The sequence below is a fragment of the Lipotes vexillifer genome, unplaced genomic scaffold (assembly GCF_000442215.2).
Source record: "Lipotes vexillifer unplaced genomic scaffold, Lipotes_vexillifer_v1.1 scaffold184, whole genome shotgun sequence".
Classification (NCBI taxonomy): Eukaryota; Metazoa; Chordata; class Mammalia; order Artiodactyla; family Lipotidae; genus Lipotes; species Lipotes vexillifer.
Window position 1 is genome coordinate 891,871 of NW_006783561.1, and position 18,684 is coordinate 910,554.

Consider the following 18,684-nt stretch of genomic DNA (forward strand, 5'->3'; position numbering starts at 1 on the left):
TTCTTCCCCTACTTTTCCTATTTTTCTCTAATTTCAAAAAATGTTAATATATGAACTTTATAAACATTTTAGTATATCCATCTCCCCCCGCCCCAATCACACGTATATGTTTATACAACTTCCTTTTCCTTTAAATAGAACATGGCAACCAAATCCACATCTTGGCTGCCACTTTTCTCAGTAGCTGATGAAGACAGTTGTCGGCAAGTAAAAGAAAGTAAGAGGGGGCCTCTTCACATGATGCCTAATTTCTGGAGGTAAATGGGGCAACTTACTGGGAGCTTTCATGGAGACGGTGTACTCATTCTCCAGCTTGGCTTCCACCCTTATCGAGGGAGAATCTTCAGGAGAAAATTCGGCTTCTGTTGTCACCCTCTCATCCAGCTTACATCTCACAATGACGTAGACAGTGGTTTCTGCCTGGAATGGGAAACCGGTCATTGTCCCTTCTCCCTCCTGTTAGGGTGCTGAGCCAGAGGGCCTCCCCAGCTTCTGCAGCCCCAGCTCTACCTAGTGAGGCTGTTCCAGAGCAGGGTGGGGTCTGCAGTCCAGTGGCGGGCAGTGACTGCTTGCCATGGGTCCCAACAAGACAAGTTACAAAAACCAAGAGTGAACACTTATAAACCTTAATAGCAATTTGATAGAGTAATTTTATGTCTGTCAAACCTAATAATAATTTTAAAACCTGGGGCTTGTATTTCATATGTCTTTTTATTTAATATTTATAGCATTTCTTTTTTGTTGTATATTATAAAAGTATTGGCCCATGGCAGAATTGGAAATTTAAAACAACAAAAATTTTTGAAAGTTCTTCACCACAGATAGTTTGAGAAGCACTATTCTAGAACAGCCTTGCTACTCAAAGCGAGGCCAAGGGACCAGCAGCATTGGCATCCCTGAAAGCTTGTTAGAAATGCAGAATCGCAAGCCTGCCTGGACCGACCACACCAGAGTCTGCATTTTACCAAGACCCCTGGGTGACTCATGCACCTTACAGAGTAAGAGGTACTAATTTAGAGAAGCCCTCTTGGGTTCTGCAATTTATGCTGTTCTTAGATGGACAAAAATAACTTACTGGAGGATTAATTTTCCCAAGGCACTGAGCAACCTAAGTAGCTATTTTACATTGCTTTGAGACCTCCTGCCCAACCTGCTAAATGGAATTATCTGTTTTACTGGGCTGGTTACGCGGTTAAGCTCTTAAGACACTGAACTGGAAAGAACAGGCCCTCCAAAAAGCAGGGGAAAAGGAGAAATTTCTGGCCACAGCTAATCCCTAAATGTTCATTGCAAGATTCTGCTCTCCAGCCCTTATAGTAGGCCTTCGTGACAAGGGCCACGATTCCGGAACAGGTGGGAGGGGGATGTGGTCCTGGCTCAAGGAGACTGCTTAGGGTGAATGTGAGTGTGTTTGTGGTTGACCTGACTCCCACTGAAGGTCTAGCCCTCTCCCACCTGCCCCTTCTCCCAGGGAGCATGGGGAGCCAGAGAAGACGAATGTGTCTCTCCTATTGACAGTCATGACCCAACCCCAGCCCAGCTGCCCCAGGAGCCAGGGACCTGGAGCAGGCAACAGTGAGAATCCTGGGTCAGTGGCAACCAGCACAGGAGAAGGAGCCAAAGCCTGGAAAACCAGGGGGCATGGGAGGGGCATCATCCTTTAGTTCTAAATCCTCTCCCCACAGGCACCCACCAGCGTGGTCTCAGGATGAAAGGGGCGTGGGGCAGGCAGGAAGGAGTACGAGGGCACTGGAAACTGAAATGCCCACTACAAAGGCCTGGACGGTAAGGAAAAGGAGTGAAGTGGGTACAAAGAAAGGGGAGTGATGAGAACCAGTGACCTTGGGATGCACAGCCCCATCTAAAGGGTCACTTGGCCCAGCTGCTCATCTCAGGTCTGGTATTACCAGATTCTGATTCAAAGGAGGCTGGAAACAGGTTTTCATGCCTAACTCTTTAAAACACTGTGCAGCTGGAACCAAACATGTCTATGAGTTCAATCCAGCCCGAAGCAGCAGTTTGCAGCCCTCATGGAGGGAGTCCTTGCCCAATGCCTCGTGGCCTCAGGCCGCGCAGAAAAGCACTCACAAGTGCAGGGAAGCTAGGACTTCCCATTTCCATGGCCATCATGCCCTCTTGCCTACAGGATCCCACAGTGGCAAACTTAGCACAGGGCTCCTACCCACCAAAAAGTGTTTCAGTGCTCTGAACCAATATCACACATTTCTCATCAGGAAAAGAAAGATAATGAAAAACTATCAATACTATGATAGGATTCAAATGACAGTGGCCCATCAGTTGGCCATCACATTCAGGTCACCTCTTAACATAGGTCCTACCCCTGAAAACGTTAGTCACATGCGCAGGCATTAATTTTCTCCCTTTTGCAAGCAATGCTGGGCAGCAAGTCTCAGCCACCGAGCTTCAAGGCATTCATTTGGGCCATAAAGGGGGCCAGTTGATGGAGAAGCAAGCTCTCAAAATGCCCAGAGCTAGGCTGGAAGGAACAGACCCAGGCCTCTAACTTCAGGGTTGGCATATAAGTGTTTTGTAATATTCATGTCTGCTGGTCTTCAACACGTTTTAAGTTTTTGATCATGAACTTAATGTCTTAGATTGATGACACATACATTCCTGGGCTCGTCTCCCTTTGACTTAAAGGAGTGAGGTGTGCCCAGGGCCCAGGCACTGGGGGTCGCAGGGTAGCTAGTGCACAGGGAAACCCCACAGGAAGGCTGGGATTATAGTAAGGTGCAACAGGAGAACCCCGCTGCCTTTACTACAACAAACTTCCACTGAAAAGCCCCAAAGCCCATGCTCCAACATCCATCCACCAGCCCCAGCAGTGCCTACCCCACAGCGGATGCGGTCCGGCTGCACCACCATCAGGTTCCCAGGTGAAGTCTTCGATGGCAGGATCTGCTGCTCCGAGTAGGGAAGGACCTTCTCGTCCTCGGTCTCAGTGTCAGTGACTGAGTCGCAGCCAGAATCTGTGGCACAGAGAACACAGCTGAATGGAAAGAGAAGGAAGCGGTGCTGGGCATGTTCCACCCCCATTAAAACCCCAGAAGTTACCAAATAGGAAATGGCTCCAACCGTCAAACAAATAGGGCTGAAGGTAGTGACTCAGGAAATCATGAAAGAGGACCTCATGGGGAAACGTCAACCACCATGGAGGCCATGAGCGTAGGGTGAACACAAGAGGACGATGGTGTGGAGAAAAGCCAAAAAATTTGAGGCAGGCTGCTGTCTGAGGCTGACAGGTCTAGTCGCAAACAATAGATTTCTGGAAGCTTTACCTCTGGACTTCTTGCAGGGCTGGCTTCAGTGACTGTGAGGAAAGAGGCCCCTTCTCCTCAGGGGGGCTCAAGAACGGACTGTCCACTTAAAGATCATCTTTTGAACATCAAGTAAAACCTGCGCTTTCCAGGAAGCGATTATTCCTCAGGGTCATGGCTAGCTAACGTACTCTCTCTGGAGCCGGGGTAAAAAGCAATCACTTTCAACAAATCTTAGAGTATAACCGGGTTCCAAATCAGTACCACAGCCAACACGTCTGCTGTGGAAAGATTAGAGCGTGCACAGATTCAGTGAAGGTGAGCACGGGTGTGCAGATAGGGCGTGGCACAGAATGAGGTAACGCTGAGATGGGGGTGAGTGGAACCTACCAGCATTCTAGGGCAGGGGCTCTTAACCAGGACTCATTGATTGATAGGGTACCTGTGTGCAAGATTCTGTGTGTGTGTGCATGTGTGTGTGTGTGTGTTCCTCAAAGAGGAACAAAATGGTTAAGAATGGATACAAGGAGAGGGAAGGTTCATCTAGTCCCTTCGTTGGGCTTGCTCTTCTCCATTCCTAAACCACTGACAGAGCCAGACAAACATACTAGGTACTGCGAGGACATGAAGGTGAACCAGACGTCCATCCTACCTTCAGAGAGACCGCAATCTAAAAGGGCTGGTGAGAGGTAGGGGTTAACTTGACTGATTCCTGCAGGCTGGCCTCCCACAGAAGGAGTGCAATCCTTCCTGGGAGAAAGCTGGGGTGGCAGACCAGCCACTGATATGTCTCCACAGAAAGCTGTAACACAAGCTTGCACTCTAGATCCCAGGTCATGCCAGGGGAGGGCTGTGCTCCCACAACCATGAAGGGTGAGGTGGCAGAGCAGGGATGGGGAACCAAGCACCACCGTGTCCTAGGGCTATAACTGTGAGGCAAGGGCCTCCGGGGACCTTCTCAGGCCGGGGGAGGGGCTGAGGCTTCCCAGATACGCAATTTAAAAGCCCCACAGCCTTGGACAGGGGTCTTGTCCTAGAGCCTGACATGTGTGCTGACAGATGTCTACACAAGGCCCCAAAGTGTGATGGGCAGTGAGGCACATACTCCTGCTGCTTGTCCCCTGTCTGTGATTTCTCCCAAGATGCACTATTCCAGAAGGCCGAGCTGAGTGCAGCTTGGTCTCCGACCTTGTTCACACAGCATGAATCCAGGCAGATCTTAGTGCTAAGAGAGGGGGCAAAGAACCCTGGGAGTTTCAAGGAGGAACTGTTTATGACTAGGCATCAGAACCATCAATCTCCTCTATCTTTCCTTTCCTTTCAGTCCTACCTCACTTACTCAGTGCTAATTATCCCCCTGCAAAGGCTAAGTGCAGTGGTCTTCCCACCTCTCTGCAGTCCAAGCCAAATTAACGGGAGGCTGCCATTTTCTGCATTGGATCTGCCCTTCCCCACATCCTTTTCTCCTTGACTGGTTACTACTAAAATGGCCAGGGACCATCTCCATGGACAGAGCTGTACACGCCATCCAAGCAACTCCCACCCACCACGGGAATCTGTGAAAGGAAGAGCCACAAAATTAGGGATAATTGATATTCTTCTTCTTAATAATTATATAACACCACATCAAGCTTTAATTTTGTATTATTTGATGCCTGAACATGCCATTTTTTCATTTCTGAGGTTCTTCCTGGATGAGAAAATAACCCCATTCACTTAAAACATTCAGTCAGTTTCTTAAAGCTGCAAGAAGCTCCCTGGAACTACTTATCATTCTAGAATTGTTTAGACACTATCCTGTGTGGCTAGCGTGGTGGGTACCAACCTATTATAATTTACTGTACAGGTATAATCTCATTGGGATAGACCCACAGTACAGTCCATTGCTTCAAAAGAAGAAATCTCTTCAGGGACTTCCTTCATGGCACAGTGGTTAAGAATCTGCCTACCAGTGCAGGGGACACAGGTTCAAGCCCTGCTCCAGGAAGATCCCACATGCCACAGAACAACTAAGCCCATGCGCCACAACTACTGAGCCTATGCTCTACAGCCCACAAGCCACAACTACTGAGCCCACATGCCACAACTACTGAAGCCTGTGCGCCTAGAGCCCATGCTTTGCAACAAGAGAAGCCACCACAATGAGAAGCCTGCGCACCGCAACGAAAAGTAGCCCCCACTCGCTGCAACTAGAGAAAGCCTGTGTGCAGCAACGAAATGGAGCCATAAATTAATTAATTAATTAATTTTTAAAAAGAAAATCTCTTCATTTCTCCCAAATTACTGACCCAATTAGCTGGCTGGCCAAAGAGTCAAAGCTCTAGTAAATATAATCAAGAAAAGAACAGAGAAATAGAAATAAGCCAAATAAGAAAGAGATGATAACAGCAGATATGGAGAAGAATTTTAGAAACATACTGATGTGAAAACTCATTGCTAAGAGTTTTTTTTTTTAATTTCAATACAACTTTTATAGAAAAATATGTTACCAGAATTGTCTCAAAATAAGTAGAAAATCTGACTAAAACAATAATCACACAGAAAATTTTTCTCACTTTTCAAATAAAATGTAAAGTACAGGTCACACACCCATTGCTGCATTGAATTTTAAATTGTAGTTGCCATGATGTTTTTCTTTACAACATTTAATTTTCCTATCTAGGAAAATTCCATTTATATAGGTTTTGTGTCTCCTACTAAAGTTTAAAAAACAATAAAGGATAGTCTTATTTTATATTAAATTTATTAAAAAATTCAACCAAGCAATTAAGTACAATAGACAACTGCAAAATCAAGTTGCATTCTCATAAAAACTTAATACGTGGTAAAGAAAGCACTAAAAATCAGTACAGAATAAAGAAAATGGTTGGTGAGGATGACAGCAAATGGTACTGAAAAAATTTAGCTATTTGGGGTGGGCATGGAGGGACAGAGAGACTGTTTAGAATCTTCCTAATTCTTACACACTCCAAAATAAAATTTAGATGGATTATAGATTGAAATGAACAATGAAAACAAATTTTAAAAATTAAAAATATGGTTGAAAATTTTATCATTGTTTTGGGAAAAGATTTGTTTAAAAACAACTGAAGAGGGCTTCCCTGGTGGCGCAGTGGTTGAGAATCTGCCTGCCAATGCGGGGGACACGGGTTCGAGCCCTGGTCTGGGAAGATCCCACATGCCATGGAGCAACTGGGCCCGTGAGCCACAATTGCTGAGCCTGCGCGTCTGGAGCCTGTGCTCCGCAACAACAGAGGCCGCGATAGTGAGAGGCCTGCGCACCGCAATGAAGAGTGACCCCCACTTGCCACAACTAGAGAAAGCCCATGCGCAGAAACGAAGACCCAACACAGCCATAATAAATAAATAAATAAATACATTATAAAAAAGTTAAAAAAAAAAAAAAACAACTGAAGAAATACAATCCAAAAAGCAATAGAGTTGATGACATGAATTTAAAATTTTAGTAGACAAATTTATAAAAACCTAAAAACTAAATTGTAATGCTTGGGCAGCATTAGTCATAATAGCCACAGGTGGAAACAACCCATTGTCCATTCTTTGATGAATGGATTGACAAATTATTCAGCCATAAAAAGGAATAAAATACCAATATATGCTACAACATAGATGAACCTTGAAAACATTACGCTGAGTGAAAGAAACCAGCCACAAAAGACCACATATTATATGATTCCAAATATGCGATATGTCCGGAATAGGCACATCTACAGAAACAGAAAGTAGATTAGTTATTGCCTAGGGCTGGGGTTCTTGGGAAGCTGGGGGAGGTTGGGAGATGATAGCTAAGGGTGTGAGGTTTCTTTCTGAGGCGATGAAAATATTCTAGAATTGACTGTAGTGATAGTTGCACAAGTCTGTGAATATACAAAAACATCATTGAATTGTATACTTTAAATGGGTAAATTGTTTGTTATGTGAATTATATCTCAATAAAACTGTTACCGAAAAATTCAACGGCAAACCACAAATTGGTTAAAAAATTTGATATAAATATGCCAAGGGGCTGATCTCCTTAATATATGAAGAGGTCATAGAAATCTCTTTAAAAATACCCAAAGCCCAATAAGTAGATAATTCACAAAGGAAGAAATAAAACTTACCTTCCCATTCAAAAAAACTAAAAATCATTCATTATCTCTAATCATCATGGAAATGCAAATAAAAATAATATATTACTATTTCACCTTTTCTAATTAGGAAATATTTAAAGGTGAGGTAGGACAGATACTCTCATTTGTTGCTGAAGAAACTATAAACTGGTACACCCTTTCTGGAAAGCCATGTGACCATATACAGAGAAAGAGCAAGTCTTTAAAATGTTCATATCTGGCCACATAATTCTACTTCTAGAAATCTCTCTTAAGGAGGAAAATAACTGTTCAAAATATAGACAAAGATAGTGAACCAAGATGTCTGCTAAATAATCCTTTGCATTGCTGAGAAACTAAAAACAACCTGTCTGATAAAAGAATATTAAAAATATTATTTTCAAAGAGTTTTAAGTAAAAGCTTATGACATGTTAAGCAAAACAGCAGAATATAAAATCATATATCTTATAATGTAGTATATCAATTATATAAAGGAAAATGCATTTTAAAAGGTCAGAAGAAATGTATGGATAAACTGCATGATCCTTCCCCCCGTCCCTCTTTTCTTCCTTCTTTCCTACCTTCCAACTGTTCATGTATTTTCATATTCTCCACAATGAGAAAGCACTTTGATGATGGGGATGGGTGAAGAGAGAAGTTAACAGCTGAATCTTTTGGCTAATCACTTCATCAGCTTGGTATCATTTACGATGAGATTGATCCTAATAGTACAGCACTTGGCAGATTTCCCCAGCATTCAGATGGGTCCTATAAACAATCCCTTCCAGTAGGTCTATCCATTTAGTCACCTGAAATGAATTAGCTACTGGCAGCTAATTCATTTCAAGAAGTCAGGCAGGATGCCATTCACTCTGTAGGGAGATTCTGGTGGCGCTGATGGACAGCACCATCACTTAAGTTTCTTCAGCCACATTGGCCTCTTCCACAGCGCACTACAGACCAAGCCAGGGTCCAACCACTTGAGCAGATGCAGAGTTTCCTTTGAAGCATATACCAACCCAGACAAAAGTACCACTGAAACCCACCTGAAAGAGTGAGATGGCTCCAAAGTTTCCCACTTAAACGTGTAGATTCCTCTCGCTCCCTCCCCACCTTGAAGATAAACACCAGCTTTACTGTCCTGCGACTCAAATAAAAGTTTGAGTGAAGGCACACTGAAAACCCCAAGGATCCTCGCCAGTTAAAGTCTTATTAAGACACCAATATTATACTTACTGCTTTAAAATTTAACAATATCCTCTCAGCTTTTATAAGGCCTGGAGAAACTCTGGAGAAATTATAGAAGAAGCCTTTCTTTGTGCATCCAGCTCATCTATAAAGGGCCCTTGTGGCAAACACTCCTTGAGTTCAGTGGCAGGAAGTTTGTGTCCCCAGAGAACTTAGCTGCTTTCTCTCATTAGACAATAAGAACAAGCTAACATGGTGTGTTTCACCTTCTGCCCTTGCTGCCAGGTAGCTCAGTTTCAATTTTGGTTCTTAACCACTGTTAACACTTTCATCCAGGTCTTGGTCTTTCCTATTTCTCTTTTGTATATTGTGTTTAATTTTGGAGGCTGCTTCAAAACTTTGGGGATCTAGGCAGGATGTGAATCAATCTTTCTCAAAACTGGTATCTGCCAAAAGTCTTCAGATGTAGTCTTATGAGAATCAGTGCTTAGGCTTTTCATTTAGATGACAATGCCTTTAAAATGGGATGAAAAGACATTCCAGATTATCTGGATGACCACATTATAACTGGGTCCAGCCACAGGACTGTGGTGCCCGTGTGTGTGTGTGTGTGTGTGTGTGTGTGTGTATCATTTTGCAACTAGGTCATGCTAAGCTGTCAGGGGCTAATGGAAAGAAGGAAAGAAGAGGAAAATGGAAAGAGGAAAGAAGACAGGGGGCAGGATGACATGTAAATGAGGCATTTGTGTCAAGTGAACACAAGAAGGTTTCCCCATACACTACGTCACATAGAGAAATGCAGTGGGAGATCCAAGTCCCACAATAACACTGGGGAGCTGTAGCAAGCCCCTGGGACAGAATCAGCGTGCACCAGAGCTTTGCGCCACATTCATGATGCTGCTTCAGTAAATGACCATCATCTATGACAAAACAAATGTAGTCAGTTTGCCCTGTATTTATTTTATGCATGTATTTGTATCTGGTTCGTTTGTTTTGCTTTTGGAGTTGGGAAAGAACAATAAGCATCCAGAGTTGAATATGTTTATACATATCTCAACAACATCAAAATAATCTACCAACGCTAAAGGCTCATAATTCTTTTTCCTTTACAAGGGAGTCTAAAAAGTTATTTAACATTATTTGGGTCTAAAGAAACTATGAATTTTAAATGAATTGAGTATGTGTATGCACTTGTACACACACCAAGCCACATGGACAAGCTCATACTAGGTAAGAGGGCTGGTGACAGACTCCTGATTATTACTAATATTGACAACAATAAAAGTTACCATTTATTGAACATCGTGGTGACTGCTTTAATAGTCAATCTCATTTAGTTCTCACATCAACCCTGTGAGATAGAAATCAATATCCTATTCCTATTTGATAGATGGAAACGCGGTGCCTGAAGGATTGAAGTAACCCAGCCCAGGTCGTGCAGCAAGCAAGCAAGAGGCAGAACAGGAATTCGCCCCCAGGGGTCTGTGCCTCCTTTGAGGATGTGGACCAGGGCAGGAAGCAGCATCACTTGCTATTCCTGGTCTGGGGTTGTAACTGTAGCTCATGAGACATGACATAGGCGTTTGCTCACCAACACCTGGTGGTCCTGCCTTGTTCTAAGCAATACTGCCTTGGTTAGGTATGCCATGACCTGCCACCACGGCCAACAGGCACATTCCAAGGATGGGGTTTAAGTCAAAAGACACTGAACTCCAACTGAACCAGCCAGGGTCCCACGTGCTCCAGGGGGCCTCTGCCCCAAAGCTACAACTGTCTCACTTTCCAAATAAGTTTTCAGACCACAGTGCTTACTGCTTCTTTCCTGTACATTGGTGTTCAGTCAGGACTGTTTTTTGGTAGTCTGAGGGAGGGGTAGGGTAAGGATGGCCAGAGAATGATGTTTTCTGATCTTGAAGCGTTTTTTTGTTTGTGTGTTTTGTTTTCCAGAATATACAAGCTAACTTCTCTTGTAAGGTAATGCTAAGCTTTGGGGAAAGTACTATAAACAGGTATCTTTATTCTTTAAAATGACCACAACTGCCATTGTTGAGCATTTACTATAGGCCAGGAACCATGCAAAACCCTTGACGTATGTGATTCTATTTTATCACAACTAAGAGATTGGAATAATTCTGCCCATTTCACAGATGAAAAAAATAGGACACTGAAATTTAAATAAATTGTCCAAGTCACACAGTGCACGCTGTATAGAAAGTTAACCCCCAAATCCATGCTCTCGTGTGCTCTGATAGTTTCCCACACTGGGAAGCAGGTGACTGGTACACAGGAGATGATTCCAAAGTGTACAGCAAACATGCAGTGACACTGAGCCACACAGTAAGAAAGCAGTCCCCTTTCAATTCTTTCAATCCCACTCATATCAAGAAGAAAGGCTCAGTTTGGTAAGAGGATGCTTTTAACTTCTCCTTAACATGCTTACCTCTCTCTCTGAACCAGGGAAGGAACAAGGCCCTAAGCCCACAGGCTTCTGCAGGCATGAGTGTCTAGTAGAATTTAATACCACTGTTTTGTTTTTATTGTCTTTATTTTTATAGTTACCTTGTTTCTATCAAGAGATACTGGTTTTTCACTTATAGCAGCAAAGTTTCCTTTTAAAATAAATTTATTTAAATAAAAAAAACGGGAATTGACTTAAAGAAAATATTGTTAAGAGTACAAGGAAAAGTTTGGAAACAGATAGTGGTAATAGTTGCACAACATTGTGAATGTATTTAATGCCAAATTGTATACTTAAAATTGGTTAAAATGGCAAATATTATGTTGCATATGTATATACATATATGTACATATGTATATACATATATGTGTATATGTATATTCACAATTTTTAAAAATTGATAATGTAGGGGCTTCCCTGGTAGCGCAGTGGTTGAGAGCCCGCCTGCCGATACAGGGGACACGGGTTCATGCCCCGGTCCGGGAAGATCCCAGATGCCGCGGAGCGGCTGGGCCTGTGAGCCATGGCCGCTGAGCCTGCGCGTCCGGAGCCTGTGCTCCGCAACGGGAGAGGCCACAACACAGAGAGGCCCGCATACCGCAAAAAAAAAAAAAAATTGATAATGTAATATACCCCCCAAAACCATTGAATTGTACACTCTATACGGGTAAATTGCATGGCATATAAATTATATCTCAAAAAAGCTGTTAAAAAAGATAAACCAAAACCCATGTTGATGATCCTCAAATGACTGAAGTTTGGGAAAAGCTGAATTATGCTATACTGCTTTCATTGTTGTTTTTTTTAAATCACTCATTTTATTTATTTATTTTTTTAATTAATTAAAAAGGGCTTCCCTGGTGGTGCAGTGGTTGGGAGTCCGCCTGCCGATGCAGGGGACACAGGGTCGTGCCCCGGTCCGGGAGGATCCCACATGCCGTGGAGCGGCTGGACCCGTGAGCCATGGCCGCTGAGCCTGCGCGTCCGGAGCCTGTGCTCCGCAGCGGGAGAGGCCACAACAGTGAGAGGCCCACGTACCGCAAAAAAAAAATAATAATAATAATTTAAAAAAATTTTTGGCTGCATTGGGTCTTCATTGTGGTGTGTAGGCTTCTCTTGTTGCGGAGCACAGGCTCTAGGCGGGCAGGCTTCAGTAGCTGTGGCGCACGGGCTCAGTAGTTGTGGCTCATGGGCTCTAAAGCGCAGGCTCAGTAATTGTGGCACATGGGCTTAGTTGCTCCGCGGCATGTGGGATCTTCCTGGACCAGGGATCGAACCCGTGTCCCCTGCACTGGCAGGCGGATTCTCAACCACTGCGCCACCAGGGAAGTCCCTATACTGCTTTCGCTTTGTCAAGCTAAATTTATTAGTGATTTATTTTTAATAAGGTAAAGCAAAGGTGGGAAGGCAGGAAGAAGGCCTGTAGCATAAACATGTCGAATTATTTTATCTGACTTTTAGATAACAAGGATAAAGAAAGTGAACAGAGAAGGAAATTAAGGAGATAAATTTCAACTGAGAATTAAGAGCCTTCCACCAATCTAGCCAAAAATGGAATGAAATAGAAGTGGTCACTGGAGCCAGACAGGGGCCCACATGTGTCTCTGGGCTGATGTGAAGTAGGGGGACATCATCAATTTGTATCTGGGATTTCCAGTGTGGCTGATGAAAGAAAGAGTGCAGAAGATTCAAAGGTTTCTTGGAAGAAAGCGGAAATGAATAGCGAAACAACCTAGGCAGCGTGGTCCGTGAAGGAAAGGGGCCATGTTCCCTCTGCCTTTGCATCCCGGATTGAGACCCAAATTTGACCACCACACAGGTGGGGCAGGAGTATTAGAGAGTTGCCTGAGGTCTGGAGAAACTTCTGGAGGCTTTTCCACTCTGGATGAAATTTCTCAGCTATTATGAAGCTCATCCAGCCTATCTAAGCCACGATGATGAAATCATAAAACAACTATTTCTCAAAGCCTGACATAAAATGTTCTGAAGCCTGAGCTTCCTAATCACTGAGCAAGTATCTACTGAATATGCATGACAAGGATCCCACGGGGATTCCCAAGAGTGTGCCTCAAGAGTGTCGGCCTTAAGGAGCTTACAACTGAACTGGGAAGGTGAGGCTCCACGTGAAACAATTGAGAGAACTATGTGATACCAGCAAGCATTATGAGACCATAAATATAGCTAAATAAAGTGAGTTATGTTTCTAAGTGTTTATAAAAGTGCCGGCACATGAAAAATGTAACAGAAGTTTAGAAAGTTGAGAAAAACTTCCTGAAGGATGAGGAAGACAGGTTAATTTACTTTAACTAAGGCAAATAGCATTTAGGTGCTGAGATTACCATTCTTATGAAAAAAACATATTTTCCATTTAAATTAATAAAATAATTAGTAATTCATTCCTTTATTCTTTCAACAAACATCCAATGCCTATCAATGAATAACAAATATTCAAAGCCTATCCTAGGCCTCCTAAGAAATGTCAGGGTGAGAATATTTCTGTCCTCGCTGATAGTGGAGGGACCGCACAGGAGAGAAACAGCTTCTCTCCAACTTCCACAGACAAATGATAACAGGAGTAGCTTCAAAACAAAACATTACAATGGATAAGCAGGGATGTATAAAACACAGTTTATGGCCACTAAAGGATCAAAGAAGGAAGGACATCCCCAAAGACGTGACAAGTAGGGCCTTGAAAGGCACAGAGAATGCGGGCACGGGGTAGGAAGGACTTTCTGGCAGAGGTAAAGCCATGATTAAGGACACAAAGGCAAGAGAGCAAATGATGTGTGTGGGCCACAGGAAGCAAGGGGAGCACCTTCTATATGAAGCAGGGAGGGAGGGTGAGGGGAGAGGGGCAGGGAGGGAACCCCAAATGCCATGCTAGGAGTTTGGTTTACACATAGAAGACCTGTCACTAAATAGTATTCATGAGAAAAGGAAATTCTGTAAAATATAGATTAAAACCCTAGTCTGTTTGTTTTTGGCCACACCACGCGGCTTGCAGGATTTTAGTTCCCAGACCAGATCAAACCCGTGCCCTCCACAGTGGAAGTGCAGAGCACTAAGTGGACCACTAGGGAATTCCCAAAACCATAGTTTTATTTTTCTGAAAGTTGAAGAATTTTCTTGAATTTGCTTGTTTTTGAAATAATTCCAGACACACAAGTAGAATATGTCAGCTCTTTTCTAAATCTTGGTCAGAAACGAGAAGCAGAGGGGCTGACCACCCACCACACCTTGAGCAAGCAGTGTCTTTAAGTCTGTAAAATAACATGAACTAGTGGCTAACAAAGTGTTACCAAGCCAACATCCTGCTCTATCTGCTTTCATGAGAAAATAAGATGCTATAATTAACCCAATGTCTGAAAGCATACCACAAGCATGGTTCACAAAATGCTTAGAAAAATGGTTCTTAAGTATACGAAACATTACTCCTACCGTGTATCTTGTTTACACTAGCTATAAGCTTAGAAAATCAGTGTCATAGTTATTGTTATGTCCTTAGAAAGCACAAAGGGAGACCTCAGTCCTGGCCTTGTCCCCAGATTCCAAACGTGTGGATCCCAATGAAGGAGCTTCTGCTCCACTGAAAAAGCATGTGGGTTCGCAGTGGGAGGTGAGAGGCTGGCAGTGGTGGGACTCAGATCTTGAGTTTCAACAACCCCACCTTCTTGCAGCTTCCTGGCAAACATCAAGATTGCTTTTTCATTTTAGTCATCACCCATGGGTCTTTCTTTCTCCGTTTTTACCCACCTTGGTTAATGGGTATTGAATTTACCATCCACCTAACCCCTTTCACTTAAAAAACTCCCAACACAGTGACAAGTAGACCCAACCCGCAAGTCACCAGCTACCCCCTGAAGTCATGTACAGTCATCAATCAGAACGATGTTAAGAGGGTCAGTGGAATGCCAGACTCTTACCCACCACAAGTCTTACTGGCACTAAAGCCAGGGAAGGGAGGAGATGATGATTATTTAGTGGTGTTAGTGTGAGTTCATTAGAGTGACATCAATCATTGTCCTTGTCACCTTCATCATCATCATCCTCATGATGCCAAAAAGGTAAGGCAGAGCCCTGTGGACACATCCCCAATTCAGACTTTAAATAAACTCATGGTGGCCACTCTGCCTCCCTGGAAATAAGGAGAAAGTAGTCGAAAGGAGAAGGAAGAATGGATCGGCTCCTCCCATAAGCCCACACTGACTTCCTAAGGCAGTCGACGCTGCTGACTTTCCCCACACAGGCTGACTCACCTGTCACATCCGACCTGCTTTGCCATCCAGATGGTCTGTGTCAGCTGCAGATTCCTGAGGCTGCCCAGTTTCACTACACATCGATGGATCTGCAGCACTTGGTAGAGGGCTCTGGATCAGGAATCTACTGTACATCAACCCCAGTCTTTTCCAGCTCACATAGACAGGGAATCGTTTTTCCTTCATTCACCAGGTAATTCCCCTGGCCCTCCTCAAGGTACTCAAATTTCAGGATAAGGTGGTAGGACAAGAGGAGAGGAGAGCTCAGGCCCCTAAGACCTTTATCCAGGCCCCACCTAGTTGCTCTAAATGAGCTATTCAAAGTGTCAGTTTAGTTTAGTTTTGTTTTAAAGCAAAGGATGATGGTTCTTCCCGTCCCCTCCCCAACTCACCCTACTTGCTCTTCAGCTTGAATAAAAATAGCCCCGCAGCTGAGGCTGCCATGACAACCGATGAAAGTATGGGCTCACCCTTGCCCACCAATGATAAAATCTGCCGCCAGCTCTCCTACCTGCCCAGCTGGGGCTGGGGCCCTCCAACCCCCTCCCAAGTTCAACCTACAGGAAACTTTTCTGAGTACCACAGCCAAGTCACTCTATCCTCACCCGAGAAGCTGAGGGATATTTAGAGCTCTTGCACCACCCAGTGCCTCAGAACTTTTTAATGTGTTTTCATTTGTTCTTTTCTGTGTTCCCAGGCACATGTGACAGATGTGACCACCTCCCTTTTGCAGATGGGAGAACTGGAGGCATGGGGACATGAACTGACTGGCCCTAGGTCATTAGCTGCTGGTTTAATGGTTGAACCACATTAAGAACTCAAGATTCCCATCTCCTATCCACTTCCCAGACCAAAGGAGCAGCTGCTCTTGGGAAACATGACCCCAGTGGGGAAATAATTTCCCTGTGTGAGCTGCTTCCTGGCCACAGACTGAAGTTCCCTCAACCAGTCTCTGCGATAAATCTGGGAAGGGTTGGGGAAAAATCTGCTGCCACATCATGGGATCCAGGTTCCACAGAAACCCATTTCTATCCTGGACCCATCATCTCTGGGGCTGCTCCAACCAAGCACAGCTTCACTGCCCAAGTTTATCAAGAGCTTTAAGACACACTGTCCATACCTACATTCCAAAGGCCACCACTGGGGAGAAAGTTCTCCACCAGGGCTCTCAGGGCTGGAGGCCAGCAGGTCCCTGTTTCATTGCTCAGGAAACCCCATTGTTGCTAACAAAGCAAGGGCTACTACAGGCCCCCATGAAAGCTTCCTCTTTCTTCATCTCTTTCAGACACTTATAAATGTGCTTCCTCTCTGTATGTAAATTTCGCTCAAATGGCAAATGACACAGACTTGTAATGAGGCCATTAATAACTAGTCTTTAAACTGTTTCTTCTCTGTTTCCTGGATCAGGAATCAATTCTAATCTAAGTAGACACTGATATCTGGATTTACTGGTGTGAGGACAAATGGGCTTTGTTTGGAGCAGACCATGAAAATGCAGTTTATTTTCACCCAGCCAAGAACTGACAGGATGAAGGCAACTCTTGATAGTAGAACCAAGGTTAAGAAATTGTAAAGAAAACTCCTCTCCTTTTGTCTCTGTACCACTCAGTCATCACACTTCCAGGAAAGGCCAAGAGGGTGTTTACCTGCCCCCACTTTTGCTGACCTTTAGCATTCTAACCAGCTGAAACTATGAAACTGGACTGGTCAGTTTCACTTTCCATCTTTGGAATGGGTAACTTTCTCTCACTCCTCACCCTGAAATGCTGTATCTGGTTTTCATGTACCATCAAGTTGGGGTGGGAGCATGCTCTCCTCAGTGATCTGCTTAAAAAAAATACAAAACAACAAGATGGCGTCCAAATCTGCTTAAATAATTGTGGGTCAAAATAAAAACCCCTTGATTTTTTATCCCAAAATAAAAAAAAAAACCCAGGAGCTGCTGACTGCCCCCAATAATTAAAACCTGGCTACTAAGCGCAAGGCTCTAAAGATATGGTGTAGTATTTCCTAGCATAAATGCAGCTACCAAGGGGATCTGAAAGAGTACAGTCAAGGAAGCCACAGAAGGCCTGGATTTAAGTCCCATCTCCCAAGTCACAGGGTATCGTGACTTTTCAAAGCTTCAGTATCCTTTCTTTTAAAATGAGAATATTCACACCTGCCTGGCCTGCTGCACAGGCTTATTGGGATTAAGTGAGAAACACTTAGAAGCCCTTTGAAAACTTTAAAGTACTAGACAAAGTTATTGGTTATTTTTGTTACTATTCATTTAACGAATGATAGCTCCTATGAAATGATTCTCCATGTGGAAATGGGCAGAAGCATACCTCTGCATACAGTAGTCCAGGGCTAGCCAGTCCAACGTGACCCAGGAAGTGAGTGTCACGCAACCCAGGGATGCTCTGGGTAGCCATGGAGACAGACACCAGCAGAGATCCTGCTACCTCCAGGCAGGCAGGAGCAGCAAGTCTTGATTATCCACAACAAGCAGGCATCTGCACCCACCAGACGGCCCAGCAGATCACTATGGCAGCTGATAGGGATTTTTAAAGTGGGAACTGAACTGCTCTGGGCTCAGGGTTTCCATCGCAGTGGAAGCCTGCATTCCCCAGGCACAGTCACACTCTTAGAAGAGGTGGCATGGCAAGGGGCAGTGTAGCACAGCAGTGAGTGAGAGGGCTCTGCATGTGTTCAAATCACAACTCTGCCACTTACCTCTCTGTGCCTCAGGTTCCCCGTGTGCAAATGGAGATGATAATACCACCTACCACATTCAATAGTTGTAAGTATAGAATGAGCTGATTCATATAATACACTTAAAAGAGTACCTGGCCCTACCTACCACATTCAATAGTTGTAAGTATAGAATGAGCTGATTCATATAAAACACTTAAAAGAGTACCTGACAAAGAGTAAGCACAGAAGAGTCATTAGCAATTAGAGTCGTTTATCTGTCGACCAAATTGTTCTTCCACTAGTCTGTGATTTCTTTGAGGGCAGATTCCCTGACGTTCATCTTTGGATCCCCGGAGTCTAGAAATCACCGTGAGAAATCAATAAATGCTTCTTGCATGAATGGATGAATCGATGAATAAGACCAACCACCTAAGTTGCCAGCTGGGGGGAAAAATACAACACAGGGAGGATCACTGAAAGGCCTTGGGCCTTGAGCCTCTTAGTGTGGAATCTGAAGAGAAGCAGGAAACTGACTAATCCCCAATTTATGTTGGCAAGCTGAACCAAGCTGTCCTGAAATTTGGTGTGGTACACTGCTGTTAGTCCAGGTCTTCTGAGAAGCAAACACTAAAATGGGATTAAAGAGGATGCAAGGGGGCTTCCCTGGTGGCGCAGTGCTTGAGAGTCCGCCTGCCGATGCAGGAGACGCGGG

The 18,684-nt window shown here is 44.0% G+C and overlaps 1 protein-coding gene across 1 annotated transcript in view; it reads right to left on the bottom strand.

The window, feature by feature from the left end:
• The window catches only part of PIK3AP1 (phosphoinositide-3-kinase adaptor protein 1), a 108,375-nt gene that overhangs the window by 59,419 nt on the left and 30,272 nt on the right, over nt 1–18,684 (bottom strand). Inside the window, exons 2-3 of the mRNA XM_007456191.1 lie at nt 2,854–2,990; nt 276–420 (exon numbers count right to left, since the gene is read on the bottom strand). Coding sequence (XP_007456253.1) covers nt 276–420; nt 2,854–2,990 — 282 coding nt within the window. The remainder of the gene's footprint in view (nt 1–275; nt 421–2,853; nt 2,991–18,684) is intronic.